Source organism: Erinaceus europaeus, chromosome 1 (assembly GCF_950295315.1).
Source record: "Erinaceus europaeus chromosome 1, mEriEur2.1, whole genome shotgun sequence".
Taxonomy (NCBI): Eukaryota; Metazoa; Chordata; class Mammalia; order Eulipotyphla; family Erinaceidae; genus Erinaceus; species Erinaceus europaeus.
Window position 1 is genome coordinate 117,591,465 of NC_080162.1, and position 27,916 is coordinate 117,619,380.

Consider the following 27,916-nt stretch of genomic DNA (forward strand, 5'->3'; position numbering starts at 1 on the left):
CTCCCTAGCTCTCATTCTACCTTAGAAAAAATAAGTGGGGGGGGGGACACAAAGGATGGTACACCAGGTCAAGCATATGTGTGTGGACCTGGGTTCAAGCTCTTGGCTTCCACCCACAGGAGGAAGCTTCACTAGCTCACAGTGGAGCAGTGCTGCAAATGTCTCTCTCTCCCACCCCCATACCTCCCTCTATTTGTTTGTTTATTTATTCATTTATTTGTTATTGGATAGAGACAGAGAAATTGAGAGGGAGAGAGACACCTGTAAACCTGCTTCACCACTTATGAAGCTTTCCTCTTGCAGCTGGAGACCAGGGGCTTGAACCTGGGTTCTTGTGCACTGTAATATGTGCACTTAACCTGTTGTACCACCGCCTCACTCCAATTTGTCTCTACAAGAAAAAGAAATAAAATAGGAAGAAAAACAGGCACAGGGGTGCAGTGGAGTCATCTATCCTGAAAGCTCTGAGCACCAGAGATCATCCTAATGGGGAAAAACAAAACAAAAACCTGCTATGAGTGGTGGGATCCAGCAGGTAGAGTCCTAGTAATAACCCCTGCGGTAAAAATAAATAAATAGGGGCTAGGTGATTAGCGCAGTGGGTTAAGCACACATGGCGCAAAGCGCTGGGACCCGCATAGGGATCCCAATTAGAGCCCCCGTTCCCCACCTGCATGGGCGTCGCCTTACAAGCAGTGAAGCAGGTCTGCAGGTGTCTCCCCCCACCCCCGTCTTCCCCTCCTCTCTTTCTGTCCTATCCAACAACAGTGACAGCAATAACAACAATAATAACAATGATACAAAACATGGGCAACAAAAGAGAAAAAAAATGGCCTCCAGGAGCAGTGGATTTGTAGTGCAGGCAATAACCCAGCCCCAGCAATAACCCTGGAGGAAAAAAAAAAAAAGAATAAATAGTGGTCTGAGAGGTGGCATAGTGGATAAAGCATTGGACATTCAAGCGTGAGGTCCAGAGTTCAATCCCCGGCAGCACATATACCAGAGTGATGACTGGTTCTTTCTCTCCTCTTATCTTTCTCATTAGTAAATAAATAAAATCTTTAAAAATAAATAGAGAAGACTGGCAGCCGCCTTGGGTCCAGACACCCCTGGGGACACAAGCACCAGTGGAGGCGGTGCCCACCCCAAAGTGAAGCCGTGCACCGCGGGTGCACAGAGGGCAGGGGCTCTGGGCAGTGGCTCCGTGGCTGTGATGGGGATGCAGCTGGGACACAGGCCGTGCACCCCCGGACCCTCCGCCAAGCCCCACGCCGGGCCCCGCATACGCATGCCCGAGGCCTCTCCCACTGGGAGCTCCAGGCCCCGATGTTACCCGCCGGGGTTCCCCGGGCCCCAGGCGCGATCCCCCGGGACCCAGCTGGTTCCCACAGCCGCCCTCCCCGGCGGGCTGTAGCTAGGCTACGGTCCGGCGTCCCGAGCAGCGCGGCCCCGGCCCCCGGCGGCGGCAGCAGCCACTCGCGGCGCGGATGGCTACGGAGCCCGGGCGCCCGTGGGTGCAAGCGCGCGGCGCGTACGGGGCGAGCGAGGCGCTGAAGCGCGCGGCGGGCCGGCGGCGGGACCCGGGGCCGCAGCCCAATGGGCCGGGCCCGGAAGAAGCGCGCGGTCCGGGCCGCCTGGCCCGCCTGCGGGGTCAGCTCCGGGCCGAGGCGGCGGCGCGGGCCGAAGCGCCGCGGCTGCTGCGAGTGGTGGAGCGCGCGGGGGCCGGCGCGGGGCCCGGGGAGCGAGCAAGCGCACGCAGCGGCGGCTCGGTGTGCTCGGTGTGTGGGGAGCCTCGCGGGGGCGCCACCTACCCGGCGGGCGTCCTGGAGGTGAGCGAGCGGCGGCTGCAGGAGGGACTGGCGGCCGTGCGCGCAGAGTTAGGCGCAGGGCTGGAGGCGCTGCGGGCCGAGCTGCGGGCCGAGCTGGTCGCCCTGCGCGCCCTGCTCCCGCCGTCGCCGCCACTGCAGCCGCCCGCACGCCGCGAGCCCCGCGCCCCGCGCCCCGCGCCCCGCGCCCAGGCCCTGCTACGCACCCTCGGCTCCGTGCATGCCCTGGCCGCCACCTCTAGGCCCACCGAGCCCGCCCCCGACGACCCGGCCCGCAAGAACTTCAAGAAAACGCCAGTGCCGCCTGGGACCCTGCAGGGCAGCGGGGACTGAAGGGGGCCCGGCCTGGGGAAAGCGCGCGGGTGGACAGACAGCCGGGCCCTTGCGGAGCGCGTCCTGGAGAGGACGGAGACAGAGCTTGGGGGCTGCCCCATCCCGCTGACTGTCGCGGCTGGACAGGCTGAGCTGGTGAGGGGGTGCCCTCGGGGAGGGCATGGGCCAGGCTGCTGTATATGTTTAAGGTCCTGGGGTGGGGGGCGGGCAGGACTCTGTGTGACCCACACACATGCCGCAGACACCAGGGGCATGTGGACTGTTGGGGCAACAAAATGGGAAACAAAAATGGGGAATAATGGCCTCCAGGAGCAGTGAATTCGTAGTGCAGGCACCAAGCCCCAGCAATAACCCTGGGTTCTCCATGGGACACTGCCACTCAGTGTATGTCATTCAGGAGTGTCTCCGTGACATGGGGACATCATCACAGATGGCGGCCCAACCGGTTCCACTCTGCTCGTCTGTGTCCTTGGACTCATAAGACAGTGAGTAACATCAGCCAAGGACACCCGGCCCTGCACGTAGCCACCTCAAGCACAGTGTCTCTGCAGCAAATGTCAGCCTGGTCTCAAGACTGCACAGCCTAACTTCCCAGAGGATCACTGGAGTTGTTTCGTCTGGAACAGACAGCCCATTACCAGCTGTCCTAGTCACTGGGAGGGACCCACCAGCCAGCACAGCCTGCAACAGGGCTTGGAACCAACAGCCTTTCTGTCTGACCTCTGGTTGGAAGAGAAGCCAGCTGGTGTCATCATATAATTAGTGTCCTGAGGCAAGCTTAGTATTTTTTAAATAAAATATTTCATCTTGGGCTTTACCAGGTGGTATTTACCTTTTTTCTTTTTTTTTCCCCTCCAGGGTTATCCCTGGGGCTTGGTGCCAGCACTATGATTCCACTGCTCCTGGAGGCCATTTATTCCATTTTATTGGATAGAACAGAGATATTGGAGAGGGAGATAGAGCTAGAGACCTGCAGACCTGTAAAGCATTGCCCCTGCAGGTGGGGAGCTCAAACCTGGATCCTTACAGGTGTGGGTCTTTGCACTTAGTACCATGTGCACTTAACTGGGTGCACCACCTCCTGCCCCCCCCCCCCCAGGTGGTGTTCCTAAGATCTGACCGAGACATTTGGACATAACTAAGGTGGAAGTGGGAGCATCTTCTTCCTCTGGGAAGAACCTGGAGATTTTGGATCAGTGTATGAAGCTGGATGTGGAAGTACTTGGGTGTGACAGACACACTGAGCTCTTGATTCTTGCTTCAGTGGGAAAGGCACCATGCCCAGTCATGCCCACCTTTCCCTCAAGCCACAAGAGGCCAAGGTCAGTGTCCTTTATTGTGGGAGAAAGAAATCAGTCTGGATCCTAGGGTCCCTGCTGGAGCACCAGGCAGAGCCTCAGGCCCAGCAGAGCTCCACTGGCATAGGCATAGACCAGTGGGGGGGCAGGGATTGAGCCTGCTGCACGGATGGAAGCAGCTGGGGAAGCAGAGACTCTGCGTCCACCCAGAGGCTGCTGTGGGCGGAAGTTCTCGGTGAGCGGCTCAAGCCGGGAACCCAGGGGGCTGGCCCGGGGCACAGTCTGGAACTGGACCACCTGAGGGTGTGGGCAAAGGCGGCTCAGGAGAAGGGCAGGGAGTGGGAGAAGGAAGGAAGGGCAGACTTCCAGGGAAGGAAGGGGGAGTGGTTGCACCTGTGCTCGTCCTATAGGCACCGTGTCCTGGAAAACTGTCCAGAGCACTGCAGGCTCACAGCCAGGTGTGGTCAGCGACCCCGAGTAGCGGTAGTATCGACGGAGGCCAGAGGCACCCGGCAGCAGTGAGGCCAGCGGGAAGGTGGATGCTAGGGTCACGGAGAGCCCTGAGCAGGGGAGGAGAAGTGGGACTGGCACTGGTCTCCCACTGCTCAGAGTGACCCCCCCACACACACACACTGGGATTTCCCTCCAGCCTCTCACCAGGTGCAGACACATTCTTTAAGCTGGACACAAGTGTGGAGAAGTTGGCATTGTCTGAGTCCTGCTCCTGGGGTGGAGGTGGGGGGCACCAGGTGAAAAGAGCTGAGCAAGGGATGGCCACAGGGTGGGGTGAGGGAGGAACTTGAAGGAGGGTCTAGGGAAACTTCATTGAAAAGAGGGTCTGGGAGGTAGGTTAGGGGTCCATGACTCCACACTGGTCCCCCCTTCTTTTTTAGGTTATCATTATTGTAATTATTATATATTTTCATCTCTAGGGTTATCTCTGGGGCTTAGTGCTTACATGATGAATCCACCCGTGGTCTTCTCCCCCTATTTGTTTATTTACTTTTTTTTATATAGAGACAAATTGATAGAGGAGACACTTGAAGCACTGTCCCACCACTTGTGAAGCTTTCCCTCTGCAAGTGGGAACCAGGGGCTTGAACCCTGGTGCTTGTGCATGGTAACAAGTGCTTGTGCACTCTACCTGATGCCCCCTCCCACGTTCAATGCTATAACCCACAGACCCCTCAGCTGCCCCCTCCACCCCAGAGACCTCCATGGACCCCTTTCTGAGTATAGCCCATCACATCACTTCTGCTCCCCTGCTGGAAGTTGCATGCCACCCTCTTACCGCCAGCAGCACGGCCAGCACTGCCAGTCCATCAGGGTGGCCCCGTGCCTCCCCCACACTCTGGTACCGCGTGTTCATGTGGACCACATGCATCTGGAGGGGGACACAGGCCAAAAGAGGTGTCCATTACCCTTCCCATGCCTCCCCCTGGGCATGCTGATGCCCTCCCATCCAGCCCCATGCCCTAGCCCACCTCCATGGGGTGGCGATGCCCATCCAGACTATGCTCTGAGCCTTCTCTTCCAGGTCGCCCCCAGTGGAAGTGCAGCTGCAGTGCGCGGTAGGCAGGCAGTGGCAGCCCAGCGCCCCGCATCTCCAGATGGCTCTGTGGACCAGTGTCCACGTGGAGTAGTACTGAGGGCAGGGGACACACCCTCACTCTCCACCCACCTGGCCACCCTATGTCATTCCAGCACAGATGATGGCTGTTGGGCCTCCAGGAAGCCAGAGGTGTCCAGACCTTGCTGCTGCCAATGGGCACGGGACTTCACAGACTACAATGGAAGCCACTGCCCTGCAAGGGGGAGTGAGGGCAGCCCTCTGCCTGCTGGAGTCCTCACCCCAAACCCTGTGTGGTGGTGGCTCAGGGCCACTTGGTGCTGTGGGGGTTCTGATATACCACCTGGCCTGATTCCTAGTCCTCTTGATCTGTGTATGGAGCCATTTGGGGAGATGTCAATTTTTATGGGGATCGCCCATCCTCAGAGATTCCTAGCTATTTCTGGGCATGCAGGTCATTTGCAGAACCATTACACTATCTCCCTAGTCCAGAGGCTGTGGTTTTTGACAGCAGCTCCAGCTCCAGGTCCCCAGGGGCCTGCCTATCTTTCTCTTCTTGTATCTGTGAGTTTTCTTACAGTAACTCTTTATGTGAGGGTTCCTCTCCCCTCTGTGGTGTCTTATGGCCTTTGGGAAAACCTGGTGTGTGTGTGTGTGTGTGTGTGTGTGTGTGTGTGTGTGTGTGTGTGTGTGTGTATTTCTAACACTTGCTTGGGGTTCCTGCCCTTATCTGGTGGGGAATTCTGGTGGTCACAGGATACTGACCTGTATGTCCATCATTTTCCAGGGTCCATGGGCCTGGAGGTGCTAAATCATAGCCTTGGAAGATGAAGGGTCTGAGGGTGGGGTCCCGCTGGACCAGGTGAAGGTCAATATTGATGGGGGACTGGGCTGGGCCTCCACAGGCAGGGGCCATCTCCTTCCAGTGAGTGGGGCCTGAAGGAATAAACTCTAGGGTTTGTAGGGGGCTGAGGAGGCTACGTGGGGTATACAGAGGTAGGTGGTCCTGCACATACAAGAGAAGTACCCAGCCTCAGAAAGCTCCTCCCTGCTGTCCCCACATATTTGGAGAGGTCAAACTGCCACTCACCCCCTCTGCTTCAGTCTGGCCTGGTCAACACAGACAGATGCCACCTGAGGCCACATGGACCCACAGTCATCTGCAGGCAGACTTCCCACAGGGAAGGAGGTAGGAGGGGTCTCCTGGCACATGGTCACAGACACCACACCTGGGATCTCCTACTATCTTATACCTGGGCTCACCACACCAGTAGGCTTTTAGGCCCCACCTGATATGAGCAGCTAGAGACCACAGCAGCCAGAGACTCAGACACACTCAGAGGGACAGCCACATGTATACCCAGCCACCACAACCAAAAACCTGCAGAGACCACAGGGGAGCAGCATGCAGAACCCCGACCACAGAACAGACTGACCCCTCCCGGCCTCACATGACACTGTCCTCACCACACTTAGGGTCCTGGGAGTCGTAGCACCAGGTACCTGTGGACAGTGGGTGGGGGGGGGGTGAGTTAAGACTACTGTCCAGACCCCCTCTTCAGTCCAGCCAGAGTCCAAGCCTTTGATCCTCCTTTGTTGCCAGGACGTCACCATCTTCCCAAAGGAAACGTCCCAGTGGCAGGATTGAGGGGGAGTTGGGGAGCAGCCAGGAAGGGCAGATGGCAGAGTCTCAACACTTACCCTCTGGGTCTGCACACACCAGCAGCAGCACAGACAGGAAGATCAGTACCAGCTCTAAGGACCTCATGGTGTGGTGCTGGCCGTGACTTGGGAGGACTGGAAAGTGGCAGGGCAAAGCAGGCAGCTGCCGGCTATTTGTTGGTGGGGTGGGCTAGGGGTGTGGCTAAGTCCTGTGGGCTCACAGGCTGGCCACATGGAAGGGGGTGGAGGGGTGGCACACCGTCAGGCCACCGGCAGGGAAGACAGATCCAGACTCATTAGACACATGCCCTGATCCCAGGGCTGTGTGCCAGCACTGACCACTGGCATTTACCCAAGCTGAGTGCTTTATACAGACTTCCCCAATTAGTCACGGGGAGGGCAATTACTATGCCCATTTGAGATGAGGAAATGGAGATTAGTACCCAGGACTGACTGCCAAAACCACTAACAAGGATGGAACTTCATGCGGGGGTTAGAAGGGGTAGGTAGGGGTAGGCGCTTGTATTCCTGAACCCTTGGCTTGGTGAAGCTCAGGTGGGGAGGCCATCTGTCCTCTCCATTGTCCATTGTGGGCCTGGGATTCCCAAGACCACAGCCTCCTCTCCACTGGTGCCACCACCTCCCTCTTAGCTGAGGAAAGATGGGATGAGAACAGGTTTTTTTTTTTTTTTTTTTTTTTAAGATTTTATTTATTTATTAATGAGATAGGAGAGAAAGAACCAGATGTCACTCTGGTATATGTGCTGATGGGGATTGAACTCAGGACCTCATGCTTGAGAGTCTAGTGCCTTAGCCACTGTACCATCTCCTGGACCACGAGAACAGTTTTTGAGGTGCCCTCTTTCAGCGGGCCAGTCCAGCAAAGGGTCCCAGGAAGCCACAGCTGACTGCCTCCATCCCATCCTGGTGGGGGCTCTGGCCTTCCAAGATCCCAGGCTTTAGCCAGAGCCCGTCTGCTCTCCTAGAAACTGGGGTTCTGACTTTTCTGCCTCCATGTAGCCAAGAGAGGCTTGTGTGTGTGTATGGGGGGGGGGGGGTGTGTGAGCAGTTTCGACCCCGTCTTCCTTCAATTTCCAAGACTGGACTCTTCCCACTATAGGGAAAGGGAGGTGGTCTCTAGGTGGTGGTGGGGCTGTCTATGATGTTGATGGTGTCTGGTAGGTAGCCCAAGGATAAACCCCACAGGTGTTTACAGATGAGGGGGGTGTCTCCTAGAAGCCCAAGGACTCACTGATTCTGAGGTCAGACCCTTTGCCTATCTAGCTGTAGAGAATTTACCTGGGAGGCTGGGTTAGGATGGTGAGCTTGTGGGCTCAGCCAAAGGCCTAAGCCAGACCTTGGGCCAGGAGTAGATAGCAGAATAGTTATGCAAAGAGACTCTCATGCTTGAAGTTCTTAAGTCCTAGGTTCAGTCCTCTGCACCACCATAAGCCAGAGCTGATAAGTGCTCTAGTAAAAAAAAAAAGGGGGGGGCGGGTGGTAGCACACCTGGTTGAGTGCACATGTTACAATGCACAAGGATCCATGTTTAAGCCCCCAGTCCCCACCTGTAAGGGGAAAGCTTCACAAGCGGTGAAGCAGAGCTACAGGTGTCTCTGTCTCTCTCCCTATCAACCCCTTCCCTCTTTTGGCTGTCTCTATCCAATAAACAAAGACAATAAAAAAAAAAAAAAAAAGACTAAGAGAGTCTGGCGGTAGCGCAGCGGGTTAAGCGCACGTGGTGCAAAGTACAAGGACCGGCATAAGGATCCTGGTTCTAGCCCCCGGCTCCCCACCTGCCGGAGGGGTCACTTAACAAGCGGTGAAGCAGGTCTGCAGGTGTCTGTCTTTCTCTCCCCCTGTCATCCCTTCCTCTCTCCATTTCTCTCTGTCCTATCCAACAATGACAACATGAATAACAACAACAATAATAACTACAACAATAAAACAACAAGGGCAACAAAAGGGAATAAAAATAAATTTTTTAAAAATTTAAAAATAACAAAGGCCTTCAAGTGGGAGATTATTTAAAAGATCTCTGTTGGAGACAAGATAGGAGTAGGCTAACTCCATCTACTCATTTCTGCCCTGGGCCTGGGCCCCAGCTGATATGGCACCAAAAACTGATCACACTCTTCCAGAACACAAATTTATTTGGCATTTGGATGAAATGATTCTCACAACATCTTAAGAAAAGGATTAGTGTCAACCCGACCAAAAATAAACCCAAACTAAAAACCCTCAGTGAAAGGAAAACATAAAAACAGGCATCAAGGCAATGTACAGTACTTGCTTCCACCTCCCCCCAGGCAGGTGCTGGGGCCCAGGGCTCATGGGGCAAGTAGGGCCTGTCTCTCACAAGTGCACACGTCTCTGCCAGGACTTTCACAGTGCCCCTTGTTGGACCACAGAATACAGCTGATCTCATGAAGGGGAATTGGGCTGGAGGACCACAGCTGGGCAAACACCCACCTCCCTCCCAAACACCCTTCAGCAGAGCTTGGGTCTAGGGGTACCAACTCCTGCAGACACAGCAGGTACAGGTGCAAGGCAGTGCTACCCACAGGCCTTCTGCTTGGTAGGCTGCACACCCTTACCAGAAACCTGGGCGGGTAAGCAGGCCCACCCTTTACAGCCCCTATGGGCTGCTTCAGACCACCCCTCCATCGCCAGTCCCTCTAACATGCCCAACTGGGCCCAGCAGTCATGTGTTCCCCAAAGTTCCCCAGTGCCACACATCTTGTGCCAGCTACCTTGCCCCATACATTTCTGAGACCTGAGCCAGAGACGCTGGGGCTGGGAGGGAACATGAGCTATTGGTCAGGTCCAGAGTTCCAAAACTGTCATGCCCAGGGCCCTCCCCCATACACCAGCAAGGGCCATGACCTGCTCTGCCACCTTAGCCCTAACAAGTCAGCTTCCTGCTTTGTCTTCAGCAGCAGCTCAGAGCACACATTCCCAGGATGCCGTTCTCAAAGAAGTGCCAGCTTGTCAGCAAGGGGAATGTGGGCCCACTTGGCCGAGTCCCCCGAAGCATGTGGCCTGCTGTCAGACAAGTCACACCTCTGGCCAAACCTGGGAACAAAAGTGGGGCAACTCCAGGGCCCCCTTCCACATGGGAGAAAAGGGCCTCACACCCATGTGAGAACATGCCTGAAGCTGGACCAGGTCACTAAGGTCTGTCATCACAAAGCACCAGAAGCACCCGCTTCCAGTCGGCCCCAGCCCCAATGCAGCTGGCCTTGGAAAGGCTGTAAGGGGGAGCAGGGCTCTGCACTCAGTTAAGTCCTTGCCTTAATCCCACCCCAGCATCCACGTACCACTATCATCTGCAAACACTTGGAGACACACACACGCGCACGCACACACACACACACACACACACACACACACACACACACACACAGAGAGATAGAAGATGCAGACATTCAACATAGAAAAGATATGGATGTGCTAAAAATCGCACAGAACCCGCTTAATCTCCAAACCTCAGAAATGCTCAAAGCCCTATGCTGGGAGATAAAAACCACAGCAAAGGAGCCGGTCCCTCAGTCAAAAGGCCCCCAGGCAGGGCCCGATTGCCCCCGAGCTGCTGGGGATGACGAAGAGGTGGCATGCGGCCACTGGGCATGAAGCGCCAATGGGGATGGTGGTGTGTAAGAAGTGGACTTTGGGGGGATGGACACAGCCCAGGATTTAAGCCACCCCTTCCCTCCCCCCAGAAAAACCCTCTATGGCACAAACAAAGTGGGGCAGGCCTAGGGGTAAGTTCAACAGGAGGTGGGCTGCAGAGGCTAGCAGAGCTGAGACACTCATGCACTCATGCCCCACCCCTGAGCCACTTGTCTGGTGGGGCCTGGGAGCCATGCACAGCAATGCCAGGAGAAAACTGGTGAGGAGAGTAATGCTCCTCCTGCAGCCCTGGGCTTCACAGAGCCCAGCAGGAACAGTAAGAGTAGAGCTCAACCTCCTTCCAAGCTACCTGGCCAGAAGTGCAGGCCAACCCCAGCCAGCACAGGCTCATCCCTGATGTTCACAGCAGGAGCTGGGGAGGTACCCAGAGCAGCTAACAGAGCAGACCCACTGCCTACACAATACTGACAGTCTACAGACACACTGGCACAGGATGCCACTCCTGCACAGTGGCGGGAGAAACAGGCTGTGGCAGCTCTGTATACTAGCTGCTCAGGGAGTATGTAGCAGATGACTCTGGATGATGGGCTCCACAGAGCAGCTACCAACATCCCTACCCATGGTCACAGCACCTTATTTTTGTTCCCTACTTCTGAAACATATGGTCTGAACAAACTTCGTCATTCTTCTGCCATTTTAAAAAGAAAGAGACAGTGACCCAAAGCTAGGCATGTTTGTGAAGGCCTCGGGGAGACTTGGTGAGGTGCTCGTTCTCACGGGAGGCCAAGCAGGTCTCTCATCCCACCCGTGCCCTCAGTGGGCAGGCGCAGTGCGGGTGGATCTGGGCTCACACGGGCCCTCAAGTCTCCCTTGGGGAATCAGTGTTTTCTCCATCGCAAACAGGTGCTCCTTGCCCAATGGGGCCGAGGGTCAGGGCAGCCTCTACACCACGGTGTTGAGGGAACTGCGGCTGTGGCAGCCTCCCCCGGGCAGGGCCTCTGTGGCTGGGGTGCTCCCGTTCTGGGTGGAGTCAGGGGGCACAAGCAGGGTACTGCTGCTATCAGTTGAATCTTCCAGGTCTGTCAGAGAGGCACCTGGGGGCAGAGGCTGCTCCAGGCGCTGAGACAATGCACCTTCACCACCACCGTCCCCTGGAGGGCCAGCCTGTGCTGGCTCAAAGGCATCATTATCTGCAGGAGACAGAAGGGTGTCAGACCACACAGTGTGCACACAGATGTGAAGCAGAGAACTCAGGAGCTGGGGTCACAGCAAGAGGTCCTGCAGATGACCTGGGGCTCTGTAGAGCTTGAAGAAGGGAGGCTCTATGGTGGTTCCCTTATACCACAGTGTCTGCTCCTCACCACTACAGGTTTTCTGAAAGCTCCAGGGCATGAAGACCCATTCCCTACACTCCCTGCCTCCTGGTCCCCAGAGGTGGTTGGCACCTGCTCTCCCTCCCACCCCCACTCCCCCAGTGGCACCCTTACAAAAAGTTTATTCTATCCCAGTCCCCCTAACAGCAGTTTTGTGACATCTGTGTTCTGAGGTAGGGACCAAGTCCAAGTCTTTTCTACCCCACAAATACAGGAGTGGTACTAGCTATTCAACTGAACAAAGACAAATACAAAAGGGTGGCCTTCCATGCCCATCCAGCCAAGGTAGCCAGTGACCTTAGATTAAGGCACTGCCCACACAGGGAGGTGTGTGTGTGTGTGTGTGTGTGTGTGTGTGTGTGTGTGAGAGAGAGAGAGAGAGAGAGAGAGAGAGCGGGGGGGAAGAAAGAGAGAGGGGAAGAAGGAGGAGAAGAGAGGATGCAGGGAGAGAGGGAGAGGAAGAGAGAGAGAGAGAGAGAATGAGAACATGTATAACACACAGGGAGGGAGACATGGCACTTATATGCTTACATCTAAGCCAGATGAGGCACCTGACATGCCTCCACAGTCCAGGAAGGAAGGACTCACCACAGTATCACAAGCAATAGACTCTAGGAAGTGGCCACACAGTACAGAACCACCACTTGCAGCTCAGAGCTGAAGCTGCACAGAGCATACCAAGAGGCAGTTGGCTCTGGGTGGACCTGCACCTGCAGCTCTGGGCTAGAGTCTGTTGCCCAGCTCTACAGAAGCAGGTGGGGACTTTGAGGACACTCACTAAAAGGAGAAGAGAGGAAGAGTGTAGCCAGATAGTGGTCATTTGCATGTATAACTAGGGTCCTGAAGAGCCTACCTGACACTCGGTGGGTCACAGGAAACAAAGAGAAGCCAGAGAGCAGTGGGGATGCACAGTCCAGTGGCCTGGGGAAGACCACGGGCTTGGTTACCATGTGGTGAGCAAGCGGGTGTGAGGGGCTGCTCTCTCCCATGGGGAGTACCTGTGGGGTCGTAGAACACACTGTCCGGGTTGATGGAGGCCTCGTAGGGTGGTGGTGGGTCATCTGGCTGGTCGAGATCAGGGTATTTGTAGGCAGTGTAGGGGGGTGGAGGGTCATGGAAGTGGAAAGTCCCACCTTCTCCATCATCAGAGAGATGTAGTGGGGTGAGGCCCGTGCCAAACCCATCGGGGCCATAATCAAAGCCAGGGATCCTCCGGCCAAGGTTGAAGTGGTGCACTGGACAGTCAAAGCAAGAAGCAAACAACAGAGCTATCACTCAGAGATGTGCTGTCTGGCTGCAGAGTCAGCTAACCTCAACCTGCTGACTGAGTTGACTGGGCTTCAAGCTCAAACATATTTTATTTCTCTCTCTCTTCCTCTAGGATTATCACTGGGGCTCGGTGCCTGCACTACAAATCCACTCCCAGCAGCCTTCCCCCCCCCCCCCCCCATTTTATTGGATAGGACAGAGAGACTGAGAGAGAAGGGGGAGATATAGAAAGGAAGAGAGAAAGACACTTTCAGACTTGCTTCCCCACTTGCTTCCCCACTTGTCCCCTCTGCAGGTGGGGAGCAGGGACCTGAACCCGGATCCTTGCACTTCATACTATGTGCACTTAATCAGGTGCACCACTGCCCGGCACCCTCCAATGCATTTCTGGGTGTATCACCACGATGGTCTTGGGCTTTGGCCCACCTGCTGCAGCTCAGCAAGAGTTCTCCTGGCCTAGATACAATACAGTGACTTAGGGCCTTCAGACCTTAGCTGGGAGGTGCCAGATACCCCAAGAGTAGCAGACATGAATCCTCAGCATTGTGAGCTCTCTGGTCTTCACTGGCCCAACCCTCCCCATAAGGGACCAGGCACTGAATACCTGACCCACTAACAGAGATGAGAGGTGACTTCAGAAGCTCTGTTAAGGGCTGGGTCATTGCAAAGGGGCTTTGTGGCAGGCTAAACACAATCACAACTCTTCTGGGGAGGGGTTAGCCACGATCTAAGGTTGACTAGTGGTCACAGGAATTTGCTGGCCCTTCTCTGACAGGTGGCCCATATCTAGAACATGGGCCACCATCTGAGCATGTAACAGCCATCCTTCCTGCTTAGAGGGCCAGCAAAAGGGCAGGAAAACCAGGGAATCCACTCATCCCTCCACAACTCTACAGTCAGACAGCCCCTCCAGGAGTGTGCTCAGTTCAAGCAGGTGAGCAGCTGAGGCAGAGACACCTTCCTTCACACCTCACATCCTGAGGTGAGCCTCCATGCTGGCTGCCAAAAGCAAGGTGAGCACTCACGGTTTGCTCCAATCAGGGACTCGATGCGCTCCCGGCGCCTCTGACGTAGCCGGTGGACCATAAAAAGCAGCAGCGACAGGATGAGGAAGGAGGAGATGCAGCTGACAATCAGACGCATCCCACTGGCCATGGAGTCAAACAGGCTGTTGCCATCTGTCACAAGAAGAGGAAGGGAACCCGTTGCTTTTAGAAAAGGAGATGAAGAGCCCAAGGTGCTTAGTACTGCAAAGCTGCCGTGGCCCTTCACTGCCAGGTGTGGGCAGGGCACACCTGCACCCTTCACAGTCTGGCCCTTGCACTAATCAATATCTAGGATAGATGGCAGAAACAGAGTTCAGATCTAGAGTGTGATGTGTGGTAATATCCAAAGGGGAGAAGTAAGAGCCAGAGGGTGCATAAAGAAGTATTTCCTGGGCAGTAGAGATAGCATAATGGCTATGCAAAGAGACTCTTGTGCCTGAGGCTTTGAACTCCCAGGTTCAATCCTCTGTACCACTAATAGCCAGAGCTGAGTAGTGCTCTGGTTTAAAAAAAAAAAAAAAAAGGGAAAAAAGAAATGTTTCCTGAAAAAAGCCCCCTATGAGGTGCCCTCTGCCCTGCTTCCTGGCTCATCTGTGCTGGGTGACTGCTGGGCATCTGGGCATCTGAGCTCTAGGCCTTGGACAACTATCATGTGTAATATGTGTAATGTCCATAACCCCAAGAGAGTAAGGGATCAAGGAAACCATCCTCTAATGATCCACATTTTTCTCTCTCTCTTTCTTGTTATCTTTATTTATTGGACAGAGACATCCAGAAATAGAGGGAAGGGGGTGATAGAGAAGGAGAGAGACAGAGACACCTACAGCACTGTTTCACCACTCGTGAAGCTTCCCCCATGCAGGTGGGGATCGGGGGCTCGAACCCAGGTCCTTGTGCACTGTAACATGTGCACTCAACCAGGTGCGCCACCACCCCACATTTTTCTTTTTAAAAGGATTATTATGTTGTTGTTTTAACTGTTTATTTATGCAAGAGAAAGGGAGAGAGAACCAGAGCACCACTCTGGAACACATGATGCTGGGGATCAAGACCTCCTATTTGAGTCTAGTGCTTTACTCACTGAGCCAACTCCCAGGCCACTATCATCTAAACATTTAAGACAAAAAAAAAAAAAGCACAAGCAGGAGGGCATGACCTGCAGAAGCCAAATATCCCTCCCCCAGCTGAGCACACACCTAACCTGTTCAGTGAGGCATTTCTGAACACTGGGGACACAAGCTGAGGACATGTGCTGCTGGGGACTGAACTCAGGACCTCATGCTTGAGAATCCAATGATTTATCCACTGTGCCACCTTCTGGACCTCCCTCCTTCTTCTGAAAAGTAAGCTTTATATCAGGTAATATGGATTCTCCAACTTTTTTTTTTCCCAAACTGTTTTTAGCTATTCTAATTCCTCTGCCTTTTGACATGAATTTTAGCCATTTAATAAATGGCTACAAAAGAAGTCTGATGACTGATGTCTATGACAGATAAAATAAGATTGATACTTAAAGGGACCAGACGGTGACGCTCCTGGTTGAGTGCATGTTATAATGTGCAAGGGCCCAGGTTTGAGCCCCTGGTCCCTACCTGCAGGGGGAAAGCTTTGCCAAGTGGTTAAAGCAGGGCTGCAGGTGTCCCTCTGTCTCTCTTTTTCTTTATCTCCCCCTTCCATCTCCATTTTTGTCTCTATCCAATAAATAAATAAAGATAAAAAAAAAAAAAAGAAGAAAAGGGCAGGGGTAGATATTATAATGGTTATGCAAAGAAGGGCCAGGCAGTAGTACAGCAGGTTAAATGCACATGATTATGCAAAGAGACTATCATACCTGAGGCTCCAAAGTCCCCTGCATCATCATAAGCCAGAGCTGAGCAGTATTCTGGTGTTTTTCTGTCTCTCTCTCTCTCTCTGCATCTCTCAAAAATAAAATAAAAATCAGGGCCAGGTGGTGGCGCATCTGGTTGAGCGTACATGTTACAGTGCACAAGGACCCAGGTTCAAGTCCCTAGTCCCCACCCGCAGGAGGAAAGCTTCACAAGTGGTGAAGCAGGACTGCAGGTGTCTCTCTGTCTCCCTCTCTCCCCCTTCCTCTCAATTTCTGGCTATCTCTATCCAAAAAATAAAGATTAAAAAAAATAAAAATGAAATATTTTTAAAAAAATAAAAAATATTCATACTTAAAGTTTCACATTTTTGTTGTTATTGTAAATGGTTGTTTTTTTTTTTTCCAATTTCCAATTGCCCCCAGTAAGCATGTAAACAAGTGAATTGTTGTACATTAACCTTGTTGGAAGCATTTGCTAAACACAGTTATTAGGAGTTCTACTTTCTTGTAGATTCTCTAGAATATTCTTTTTTTCCTAGACAGTTATGAGTGAGAGAGGGAGGGAACCAAAGCATCATTTGGGCACATAGGATGCTGGGAATTGAACTCAGGATCTCATGCTTGAGAGTATGATGCTTTATCACTGCATCATTTCTTGGGCCCCTAGAATTTTCTATGAAATCAAATGATGGTCTTTCTTTCTTTTTCTTTCTCTCTTTTAAAATTTAAGATAGAGGCAGACAGAGTGGGGAGAGAGAAACAGAAAAACAGCACTCACTGCTCATGATGCTCCTGTGTAGTTCTGAGACCTGAGGCTTTTAAATAGAATAAAGTGTGTGCTATACCAACCAAGTGAGCTATCTTCCCCAGCCTCTAATCTCTCTAACGAAGACCAGACCACCGCTCCACACTATTTATGATTTCTATCAGTTTTGATTTTTTTGTTGTTGGTGAGGATATGGTGCTGTCGATTAAACCCAGGAGCTCATGCAGGCAAGGTATGCACTCTACTCCTCTGCCATTTATTTAACTTTTTTTTTTTTCCTCCAGAACTTTGCTCAGCTCTGGCTTATGGTGGTGCCGTAGACTGAATCTGTGACTTTGGAGCCAGGCATGAAAGTCTTTTTGCATAATCATTATGCTAATCCCCAGTCCTCCCCAAAAATCTTTTAAGATTCTAACAAAACTGATGATGGGAAGTTTTCACCACCCTCCACCTTACCATACTTACAAAATAGAAAAGAGTTCAAATGGGAAGGTAAGTAGCTCTGGCTTTCATAAAAGGAAAGAGAGCATCTCCAGATGTGGCATAGCACGTAGAGGCCCAACTTATAAGCATGAAGCCCCAAGTTCAATCCCCAGTATTGCATATGCCAAAGTGATATGCTGGTTCTCTCTCATGAATAAATAAATGTTTGAAATCATCAGAGTTGATATGTAAAAATGCTGTCCTACTCAAGGCTTCGCCAGTGAAAGAAACTGACTACTAGAGAACTGCAATGAGGCAATTTCAGAGGGGCATTTAAAGGAGGTCATATGAGACAAAGATGGTCCACCAGAGGTCATCAAAACCAGCAGTGCATCGCATGCAGTGAGCTCTCGTGAGTAAGGAAGCAAACAGATGTCTAGGCTTCAACCATAAATGAGGGAAGCTGACTTGTAACCCACCGTCAGTCTTACCCGGGTCCAGACACATGAACTTGCAGCATTCCTTGGGGTCCTTGCGGTACTGCTGGCAGCCCTGGGGCCGCTCACAGAGGGCAGCCACACACATCTCAGGCTCTCCTCCATGGCAGGTGCAGCTCAGGCAGGGGTCATCTCCTTTGGGGGTGAAGTAGAATCCTTCATCCACTACATTGTCCTTGATGTCCACGCATGTTTGACCTACAGCAGGCACATGCACATATGTATCTGTTACTAACAAAACCTGGGCCTGGGACAAAAGGTGGCAGTGCCTAACAGCCCTCCTAGTCGGAAGTGCTATGGATCTGCCCTGTGGCCACAGGGAGCAACTGGCTATGAAAGGCCATCACAGCACACTGTTCTTACAGAGCTCATCAAGTAAGGACAAATCTGGGAATGACCATAAATGGTCTGAGGCGAGAGAGTGCCAGATTCCAGGAGAAACACGTGGAGATGTATTTGCTTTGCTTTTAAGTTGTCTAAACAGTTCACATAAAAGATTCTAAGGGGAGTCAGGCAGTAGCACAGCGGGTTAAGCGCAGGTGGCGCAAAGCACAAGGACTGGCGTGAGGATCCCCGTTCAAGCCCCCGGCTCCCCACCTGCAGGGGAGTCACTTCACAGGCGCTGAAGCAGGTCTGCAGGTGTCTGTCTTTCTCTCCCCCTCTCTGTCTTCCCCTCCTTTCTCCATTTCTCTCTGTCCTATCCAACAACAATGACATCAATAACCACAACAATGTTAAAAAACAAGGGCAACAAAAGGGAAAATAAATTTTAAAAATAAAAAAAATAATAAAAGATTATAAGATATCACTGTTGCACATGAGAACCATTTACAAATCAGACTGTCACAAAGGCATGTCCCAAGAGCTGCTGCTTCCATCTAAAAAGACAGTTCACAGACTACCTTAGTTTACCAAAGGTGGATGGCCAAGAAGCGGAGGAAGAAAGAAGTTTGTCTCACACTCTGAACAGAATAGGAATGTCAAGAATATTTTCGGGGGAGTTGGGCGGTAGCGCAGCGGGTTAAGCACATGTGGCGCGAAGAGCAAGGAACGGCATAAGGATCCTGGTTTGAGCCCCCGGCTCCCCACCTGCAGAGGAGTCGCTTCACAGATGGAAGAAGCAGGTCTACAGGTGTCTCTTTCTCTCCCCCTCTGTCTTACCTTCATTTCCATTTCTCTGTCCTATCTAACAACGATGACATCAATAACAACAATTAAAAAAAAAACAAGGGCAACAAAAGGGAAAATAAATAAATAAATAAATAAATATAAAAAATAGGGGGTCAGGCAGTAGCACAGTGGGTTAAGCACACGTGGCGCAAAGCACAAGGACTGGTGTGGGGATCCCGGTTTGAGCCCCCAGCTACCCACCTGCAGGGGAGTTGCTTCACAGGCAGTGGGGCAGGTCTGCAGGTGTCTTATCTTTCTCTCCCCCTCTGTCTTACCCTCCTCTCTCCATTTCTCTCTGTCCTATCCAACAACAACAACATCAATAACAATGATAATAATAACCACAACAATGGTAAAAAGCAACCAGGGTAGTAACAAAAGGGAAAATAAAATAAAATATTTTTTTAAAAGATTTTTTTCAGAAATTCCACAACCTTAGGTCTGTATCTTTTTATTTATTTGTTTGTTTATTTGTTTATTCCTTTTTGTTGCCCTTGTTTGTGGGATTATGTGAGAGCATGGTAGAGCATAGGGGAACTCCCCCATCCTTGAGATGGAGGTCTAAAAAGAAATCCCACCTGTCAGTCTCTCCCTTTCAGGGATAGAGCTTGGCGGGAAATGCTTTCCTGACTTGAATTCCCTTTTGTCAGCCTCCCAGCCTTCACAGAGACCTGCAACTTCTAACACTTAGCTCATCCCCCTGCTACAAATCAAATGGTTGCCTGCTTGAATACTCCATCACACTGCCTTACCAGTAACATAACAATGAGACCCCCACACACCTCTTCCCGGTTCTTTGATCATCATGACTTACATCAATACTCTGCCATTCTCTGCTTTATCTCACTCTGCTGTTTTAACAACCATGTTTCTCTTAACACCTTTAGATAATTAACATTTCTTACCTCACGGAAACTAATTGTTTTGACCTTTTGTATCTCATTAATTCCCATCATTCCTTAGCCCTCCACACCATAGAGGTACTGACCTTTTGAAAACCTATGATTACTGACATATGTGAAAAATGTTCTTTGTTCTACTTGCTATATAAGCTTTGTCCTCCTCTGAATAAATTGGAAGTTCATACCTGAATTTCTCCTGGCTGTTGTTTGCATCACGCAATCACTAGAATCGGTGACAGGAAAGCCAGTGGCTACTTCGGTTGTGAGGCCACCCATGTGAGCACCAGCACTTGTTGATTTATTGTTGTAGTTATTATTGTTGTTGTTACTGACATTGTCGTTGTTGGATAAGACAGAGAGAAATGGAAAGAGGAGGGGAAGACAGAGAGGGGGAGAGAAAGATAGACACCTGCAGACCTGCTTCACCACTTGTAAAACGACTCCCCTGCAGGTGGGGAGCCAGGGACTCCAACTGGGATCCTTACGCTGGTCCTTGTGCTTTGCACCACCTGCACTTAACCTGCTGAGCTACTGCCCGACTCCCAGGTCTATATCTTTTAACTTAAGTGGTCACAAACTTGCAGGGCAAGAGACATACATAAAAATATTCTCTGCAAAAAAAAAAAAAAAAAAAAAAAAATTCTCTGCAAGGTTGAGAAATGGCCTGCCTGGTAGAGTATATACTTTATTTACTATGTGTGAGGAGCCAGGCTAAAGCCACCACAAGGGAACGTCATGCAAAAAGGTAGCTTTACACGTGGTGAAGTGGTCCTATGATGTCTCTCCTTCTTTTTGTATTTCTCTATCTCTGTCTCTCTTTATTATTAAAGAAAAAAGCCACAACCAGGCCATCCCATCACCTGGGGCCCTAGTCAGGGAGCCCTGGGGTTCCCACACAGACATGATGGGCCTAGACCTCTAACACGTTCCTCTATCCACAGTCACTGGTCATCTCCATCAGGAAAAACAAAATGCACCCCTCTGTGGGCCCCCATAGGACCTTGCCCTCAATGTGGATCAATAATGGTAGGGAATGTTCCATTCTCCAAAGGGAGGTTGGACAACATACTCTTCCTATTACCTGAGGATGATGGGTCCTGAAATTAGTGCAGCCTGGAATGTTCCTAGCCATGACCACAGAATGTGAGCTCAGACCTACAGGGATGCAGATGTTACATAGGCTTCTGTGCTGAATATGGGCCCCAGAGCAAACTTGTGGGGATTACACTTAATAATATTTACATACTTTCCCATATTTGGGAGCTACTCTCTTCCCTGATCCAGCTTTCTATTCCTTTTTCCAACTATGACACAATCTCCCCAAACAATAACCTGGATCTACCTGCATATTAAATGTCAGGCTCAGACAAAAACTACTAAAGTCATGGGCCCCCTGGAATATACTTAAAACAGACCTACTAGCTTTTTCCAAAACAGAGACCCAAATCTTCATCTGCAATATTCATTCCTTTAGGTCCATGATTAGTCAACAATTTGTTCTGCATTATTCTTTAACTCTTTTTCACCTGCCAGGTTCCATATGATACCATGATACCAACCTGACTTCCTTGGGCAGAGGATCCCAGCACATGTCCTGGAAGCCCATATCCCCCAGATCCCTGCCCCACTAGGAAAAGAAAGAGACAGGCTGGGAGTATGGATCGACCTGTCAATGCCCATGTTCAGTGGAGAAGTAGTTACAGAAGACAGACCTTCCACCTTCTGCACCCCATAATGACCCTGTGTCCATACTCCAAGAGGGATAAAGAATAGGAAAACTTTCAAGGGAGGGGATTGAATATGGAGCTCTGGGGGTGGGCAATGTGTGGAGATGTACCCCTCTTATCCTATTGTTTTGTCAATGTTTCCATTTTATAAATGAAGAAAATAAAATAAATAAAAATATTGAAGAAAAAAATTCCACCAGAAGTAGCATGAAGCCCCATTGAAAACTCTAACAGAAAAACAAATTATTCTTGAGATGGGGTGGTGGTGTACTCAGTGGAGCACACATATTACATGCATGAGGACCCTGGCTCAGGCCCCCAGCTTCCACCTGCAGTGGGGAAGCAGTACTGCAGGGTCTCTCTCAATCCCTCGCTCCCTCTCTACCCTCCCCATTTCTCTCTCTTTATCCAAAATAATATTAATAATATGGAAAGTAAATAAACAATTCTCTGCTAGAACAGAGAGAAAAATGAACAAAAATGAGTAGGGCCCTCAAAGCAATGTATTTATACATATACATACCAACACAGATATAAGTGTATCAGCATCTATTACATATGAGATTCATAAGAGAAGAAGAGAAAATATCTAAAGAATAGCTGGAAAGTGCCCACATTCATTCAAAAACAAAGCCGAAACATTTTGGAAGTTCAACAAATCCCAAATAGGATAAATGTAAAAAAGATCTACAGAACATCATGCTACAAATGTTAAGAGTTCAAAGACAAGATGAGAATCACACAAAAGAGCAAATACAAAATGACTCCTTACTTATAGGGAAATCCTGGTAGAATTAATAGCTGATCCTCAGCTAAAGGAAAAGACGAGACCAGAAAGTGGTGAAATAACATCCAAGTGCTCATGAGAAACAACTGGCAGGCAAGAAATCTATGAATCAGCAGTCTCACTTTCTTTTGTCATTGCTAGGGCCTTAACCATTCCAGTCCTACTCTTTCAGATATACAAAGTGATACAGAGACACAGAGGGAAAAGTTTCTTCCAACTCAGTGGAACCAGGTCCGAACGTGAGTCACATGCATGACAGATCAAGCGTACTATTCAGGAGAGCTCACCACTGACTAGAAGAGTCTACTAAAGGTATCTTACTTTTTAAAAAATTCTTTAATATTTATTTATTTATTTATTTATCCCTTGCGTTGCCCTTGTTTTATTGTTGTAGTTATTATTATTGTTGTTACTGATGTCATTGTTGTTAGATAGAACAGGGAGAAATGGAGAAGAAAGGGGAAGATGAGGGGGAGAAAAAGACAGACACCTGCAGACCTGCTTTACCACTTGTGAAGTAACTCACCCTGCAGGTGGGGAGCCAAGGGCTCAAACCAGGATCCTTACGCCACCTTTGTGCCACCTGCGCTTAACCTGCTGCACTACTGCCCAACTCCCTAGGTATCTTTTAAAAAATTTATTTTGGAGGTGAAGCAGGTCTGCAGGTGTCTATCTTTCTCTCCCCGTCTTCCCCTCCTCTCTCCATTTCTCTCTGTCCTGTCTAACAACAACATCAATAATAATAATAATAACCATAACAACAATAAAAAATAGCAAGGGCAACAAAAAAGGGGAAAAAAAATACCCTTCAGGAGCAGTGGATTCGTGGTCCAGGCACCAAGCCCCAGCAATAACCTTGGAGGCCAAAAAAAAAAAAAAAAAATTATTTTATTATCTTTATTATTGTATAGAGACAGCCAGAAATCAAGAGGGAAGGGGATGATAAAGAGGGAGAGAGACAAAGAGACACCTGCAGACTTGCTTCACCATTCACAAAGCTTTCCCCCTGCAGGTGGGGGCCGAGGTCCTTATGCACTGTAATATGTGTGTTCAACCAGGTGCACCACTACCCAGTCCCAAGGCAACTTACTTCTTTTACACAGAAATGAAGACTTCTCATAGCAGTTCTCGGCGTGCCAGCTGTGCAGGTCATGGTGGCGGAGTGTGGGGAAGTGGAAACACTGGAGCTGTGCACAGAACACGTTGTCGCTCTCAGATATGGCCGAGGCAAAAATGGGGTCTGGGGGCAGAAACACCTCTGAGGAACCTGGGCCAGGAACACAAAGGGGCTGGTTATTACCACGTAACACCAACACAGAAATCATGTGGCATCCAAACGTGGGCCAAGGCCCCTCTAAACTGAACCATTAGCTGAAGAGCTATGGCTCGCTGAATGTTAGTTGTTACTGCAGTTACAGCGCTGATTCATGTGCAACCTCTCTTGGTCCTCTAAGCACAGCTCTGGGCACTAGGCATGACAGGGAAGCAAGAACCAAAACCAGTGATACTGGGCAGAGGGCCAGAGAGGATCATGCTTCACTGACAAATTTTAAAAGCAAAGTAACACAGATCAGGGAGGTACAAAACAGTCTATTGACAGACTGGGTGGTCTGCTTGGCATCATCATAAGCCAGTGCTCTGAAAAAAATAAATAAATAAAAGAGGAAGGAGGAAGAAGAGGAGGGGTAGTAGTAAATGGGTAATAATACAGTGAATTAAAATGAAAACGCATGTGTTTATATGAACTAAGTGAGCCAGAGAAAGATAGGGGATAGCTCAACCTTACAACTGAATATCAGCTGACAAATTAAGCAGCTGTCACTCCCATTAAGAGCATCAGGGGCTGGGTGGGCTCCTAGAAAGTACTATGTCCCTGGGATGCCAGGTCTGGGGATAATCTGTCACCCATTTAGTTCTTTTCTTCCAGACTAGAGATTAGGCTATGAGAAATATCTATCCAGAGGAGGCCAGGCGGTGGCGCACCAGGTTAAGTGCATGTAGTACAAAGCATAAGGATCCGTGCAAAGATCCTGGTTGGAGACCCCAGCTCCCCACCTGTGTGTGTGTGTGTGTGGGGGGGGGTCACTTCACAAATAGTGAAACAGGTCTGCAGGTGTCTATCTTTCTCTGTCCCTCTCTCTCTCTCTTTTTTTTTTTTTGCCTCCAGGGTTACTGCTGGGGCTTAGTGCCTGCACCACGAATCCTCTGCTCCTGGAGGCCTTTTTCCCATTTTTGTTGCCCTTGTTCTTGTTTTTATTGTTATAGGATAGGACAGAGAGAAATGGAGAGAGGAGGGGAAGACAGAGAGGGGGAGAGAAAGATAGACACCTGCAGACCTGCTTCACCACTTGTGAAGCGACTCCCCTGCAGGTGGGGAGCCGGGGGCTCGAACCAGGATCCTTACACAGGTTCTTGCACTTTGCACCATGTGTGCTTAACTGCTTAATCCACTGCGCTACCACCTGCCCGCCCCCCCCCAACTTCCTTTTCTTTTCTTTTCTTTTCTTTTTTTTTAATCAGAGCACTGCTCAGCTCTAGTTTAGTGCAGGGGTTTAAACCTGGGACCTTGGAGCCTCAGGCATGAGAATCTCTTTGCATAACCTTTATGCTATCTATCCCTACCCCTCTCTATCTTCCCCTCCCATCTCCATTTCTCTCTGTCCTATCAAAAAAAGGAAGGAAGGAAGGAAGGAAGGAAGGAAGGAAGGAAGGAAGGAAGGAAGGAAATGGCCACAGGAACAGTGGACTTGTAGTGCAGGCACCGAGCCCCAGTGAAGAAAAAGAAATATCTACCCAGACAGTTCAAGGTGAGAGAGAGGGAGGGAGAGGGAGAGGGAGGGGGAGAGGGGGAGGGGAGGGGGAGGGGAGGGGGAGGGGAGGGGGAGGGAGAGAGAGAGAGTGTGAGTGTGTGTGTGTGTGTGTGTGTGTGTGTGTGTGTGTGTGTGTGTGTTGGGCGTGGTGGTGGTGAGAAGGATTGGGACTATGAGCTCTTAAATCAGTCTTCAGTCATATCCCAGGAGATGGGGTTCCAGCTTCACCCAGGCTCCAGCACAGCCAGCCCTCACAGCACACTCACTCACCTTCGACAGAAGCTCTCTGTGTTCTTTGAGGCTAATCTAAACACAGATCACTGCACACACCCTCACTGTACTAAGGTGTCTGTGCAGTGTTTATGTTAGCAGGATCACCTTTTAAATTCTATTTTTCCCAATGGTAAAATTTGAAGAGCTGGCAGATTTGGAGGCAGAACCTCACTCCAGGCACTAGGAACATGCCCAATTGTCTCTGTGACAATGGCAAGAAACTGTGCTTTTGGGAAAGCGCTAAGGGTCAAAAGGCCAGTCCTAGGCTGACAGGGACAGCAAGAGGCACTCAGCCCCTTTCTAGGGAGAGTGGAGCCCCAGGGGTGTTTGGAATATCTGCTCTTAGCATCTGGGTGCCCTATACCCACTGCTGAGAGTGAGCACTGCTGTGAATACCCTAAACTCCACTCTCCATTGCTTTTCCTCCAGGTGCCTAGTTTTCCAACAAGGTCTGATGCAGGGCCTCCTTAAGACACTCCTCCATCTGAGATTCTTGGAGAAACAGCTCACTTGGGGCTGCTCTGCCATGTGCACAAACCACATTCTAGCCTGGCCCAGGGCCAGGCAGTGGCGCACCTGGTTAACTGCACACACTACAGTGCACAAGGACCCAGGTTCAAGCCCCTGGTCCCCACCTGCAGGGAGAAAGCTTCACAAGTGGTGAAGCAGGGCTGCAAGTGTCTCTGTCTCTAACCCTCTCTATCTCATCCTCCTCTCTGTCTCTATCCAATAATAAATAAATAATTAAACAAACAAACAAACCCAGCCCTACCACACTGGAGGAAGCTGTGGTCTATTTAAACTCTTACCTAAAAAACAGTCTTTGCTGACTTCACAGGCTCAAAACAAAGACATTCTTACAGTCTTTTTAAAAAATACAGATAAAAGTAAGTCTTTGATCCAGACTCTTATTGCCAGCCCAAAGCACCTATGAACAATTCTAGTCCATCGCTACAAAGGTTCAAAGGTTGGGCCAAGGCCATATCTGACCTCTCAGGCCAGAGTCCTGCAATGCATGCTTCTGTGTCCCCATCCCCCCAACTGCACCCCCTCCCCGTGGCCTGGACCAGCCAGAGTCACAAGAGGGTGAGTATCTACAGATGATGTGGGGTACAGTGTGGGGCTAGGCCTTACTCTCCCACAAGCAAACTGAGTGCACAGTGGGGAATCGGAGGCCTTCTCCCAGTGCTTGCACCTACACCAGCCCTGGGTGTTCCTCATGTGCTGCTGGTCAATTTCTTGAAATAAATGATTCTGAAAATCACTTCTTCTCCACCAAACTGGAAGCCCTCATTTTATTGCTCTCCCCATGACACTACAAGCTGTATTTTCTTAAGGATTTCCCCATTCTTTCTTGCCAGCATCTACATGTAGCTAGTCCCCGGCAAGCATAGTCTTCTTCAATTCGCTTAAAATTCATGTCACATGTCAAATGGCTATGGGAAGTCAGAACAGAGACTGGAGACTTTCACAAGCCAGAAGGCCTGGAACCACTAAGAGCTGGAAGTAGGTGGCAGCACACCTGATAGAGCTCACACATTACCATATACAAGGACCAGGACTCAAGCCCCAGGACCCCACCTCTAGCAAGAAGTTTCATGAGTATAAAGTAATGCTGCAGGTATTTCTCCTCTCACTTACTCTATAAGTAAAAGAAAGAGTGTAGTCTGGGAGATGGTGCAATGGATAAAGCATTAGTCTCTCAAGAGTGAGTCCCTGAGTTCAATCCTGGGTAGTACACATACCAAAATTATGTCTGATTCTTTCTCTATCTCCGCCTATCATTCTTCATGAATAAATAAATAAAATCTTTAGAAAAAAAAGAGAATAAAAAGAAGAAAGGAAAGAAAAGAAGGGAAATAACAACTGGGAGAAATGAATTTGTCTTCCATTAAGAGCTAGCAAAAGGATCTCTCCTGTACCCTTCAAAAAGAATGTAGCCAATATATTGACTTTGAATTTCTGTCTTACGTACTGTGAGAAAGATGACTAGGGGAAAAATCAGACTTGCATGCCTGAGGTTTCTGGCACTGAATGTACCAGAGAGGAGTTCTGGCTTGTCTTTCTCTGTCTCACGTGAAACTTCTATTTCTCCTAAGTAATAATAAAAATAAATAAATATGGGGCCGGATGGTAGCACAGTGGGTTGTGCATATGGCATGAAGCGCAAGGATCCTGCTTTGAGCCCCTGGCTCCCCACTTGCAGGAAGTCGCTTCACAGGTGGTGAAGCAGGTTTGCAGGTGTCTTTCTCTCCCCCTCTTGCCTTCCCCTCCTCTCTCGATTTCTCTCTGCCCTATCCAACAACGACAGCAATAACAACAACGATAAACAACAAGGGCAACAAAAAGGGGAAAAAATAACCTCCAGGAGCAGTGGATTTGTAGTGCAGGCACCGAGCCCCAGTGATAACCCTGGAGGCAAAAATAAACAAACAAACAAACTTTGGGAAAGTAAATGGGTGGTATCCTTAGCCACCAAGACTGTGGAACTCTACGAGTTCACACACATTACCAGAAACCTCACACAATTTCCTAAATATTTTCCATTGCTGATTTAACTAACCCGACAGGCTTCCAATCATGTAAACACCAACTGGCGTACACTGTGCATGACAGCCAGCTATTTACAAGGGGAGCATATAGGATAGTGACAGGTAATGGACAAGGGACCTAAGCAGTGAAGGTCAAAGCTACAACAGGAAACACCAGGAGCATAGAGACAA

The 27,916-nt window shown here is 50.3% G+C and overlaps 3 protein-coding genes across 10 annotated transcripts in view; 1 reads left to right on the forward strand and 2 right to left on the reverse strand.

The window, feature by feature from the left end:
- The first annotated feature begins 1,379 nt into the window (after positions 1-1,379).
- Positions 1,380-2,976, forward strand: LOC132539481 (protein FAM246A-like). The gene is made up of 3 exons (XM_060195029.1): positions 1,380-2,294; positions 2,557-2,680; positions 2,711-2,976. Exon 1 carries the CDS (start codon positions 1,488-1,490, stop codon positions 2,157-2,159), a length of 672 nt encoding a protein of 223 aa, XP_060051012.1. The 5' UTR covers positions 1,380-1,487; the 3' UTR covers positions 2,160-2,294; positions 2,557-2,680; positions 2,711-2,976.
- A 501-nt stretch (positions 2,977-3,477) lies between these two features.
- On the reverse strand, positions 3,478-8,679 carry LOC103111529 (carbonic anhydrase 15-like). 2 transcript variants are annotated; one of them, XM_016187143.2, is made up of 9 exons: positions 6,748-6,778; positions 6,495-6,530; positions 6,317-6,408; positions 5,793-5,963; positions 4,942-5,102; positions 4,749-4,841; positions 4,115-4,181; positions 3,851-4,017; positions 3,478-3,754 (listed from the first exon to the last, which is right to left on the reverse strand). In XM_016187143.2, the coding sequence occupies exons 4-9, from the start codon at positions 5,941-5,943 to the stop codon at positions 3,524-3,526; spliced, it is 870 nt and encodes a 289-aa protein (XP_016042629.1). In that variant the 5' UTR covers positions 5,944-5,963; positions 6,317-6,408; positions 6,495-6,530; positions 6,748-6,778; the 3' UTR covers positions 3,478-3,523. The 2 variants fall into 2 exon arrangements, with proteins under 2 accessions (XP_016042629.1, XP_007520877.1); XM_007520815.3 differs by lacking the exon at positions 6,317-6,408 and having other exon boundaries at positions 6,729-8,679.
- A 145-nt stretch (positions 8,680-8,824) lies between these two features.
- The window catches only part of DGCR2 (DiGeorge syndrome critical region gene 2), a 67,203-nt gene continuing 48,111 nt past the window's right edge, over positions 8,825-27,916 (reverse strand). For 4 of the 7 annotated variants that reach the window (XM_016187157.2, XM_016187156.2, XM_060195001.1 and 1 more), the window contains 5 exons: positions 23,201-23,377; positions 17,507-17,722; positions 13,990-14,142; positions 12,694-12,930; positions 8,825-11,512 (listed from right to left, as the gene is read on the reverse strand). In XM_016187157.2, coding sequence (XP_016042643.1) covers positions 11,265-11,512; positions 12,694-12,930; positions 13,990-14,142; positions 17,507-17,722; positions 23,201-23,377 — 1,031 coding nt within the window. In that variant the 3' untranslated portion in view covers positions 8,825-11,264. Of the gene's footprint in view, positions 11,513-12,548; positions 12,617-12,693; positions 12,931-13,989; positions 14,143-17,506; positions 17,723-23,200; positions 23,378-27,916 lie in introns of all 7 variants that reach the window. The other 3 variants (XM_007520770.3, XM_007520768.3, XM_060195012.1) reach the window with 2 other exon arrangements.

Coding starts and splice junctions, on each gene's coding strand:
- LOC132539481 (XM_060195029.1), top strand. CDS start 1,488: ATGGCTACGGAGCCCGGGCGCCCGTGGGTGCAAGCGCGCGGCGCGTAC.
- LOC103111529 (XM_007520815.3), bottom strand. CDS start 6,795: ATGAGGTCCTTAGAGCTGGTACTGATCTTCCTGTCTGTGCTGCTGCTG. Junction 4,842..4,941: donor GGCATCGCCACCCCATGGAG/GTGGGCTAGGGC, acceptor GTCCCCCTCCAG/ATGCATGTGGTCCACATGAA. Junction 4,018..4,114: donor AAAGAATGTGTCTGCACCTG/GTGAGAGGCTGG, acceptor TCCCCTGCTCAG/GGCTCTCCGTGACCCTAGCA.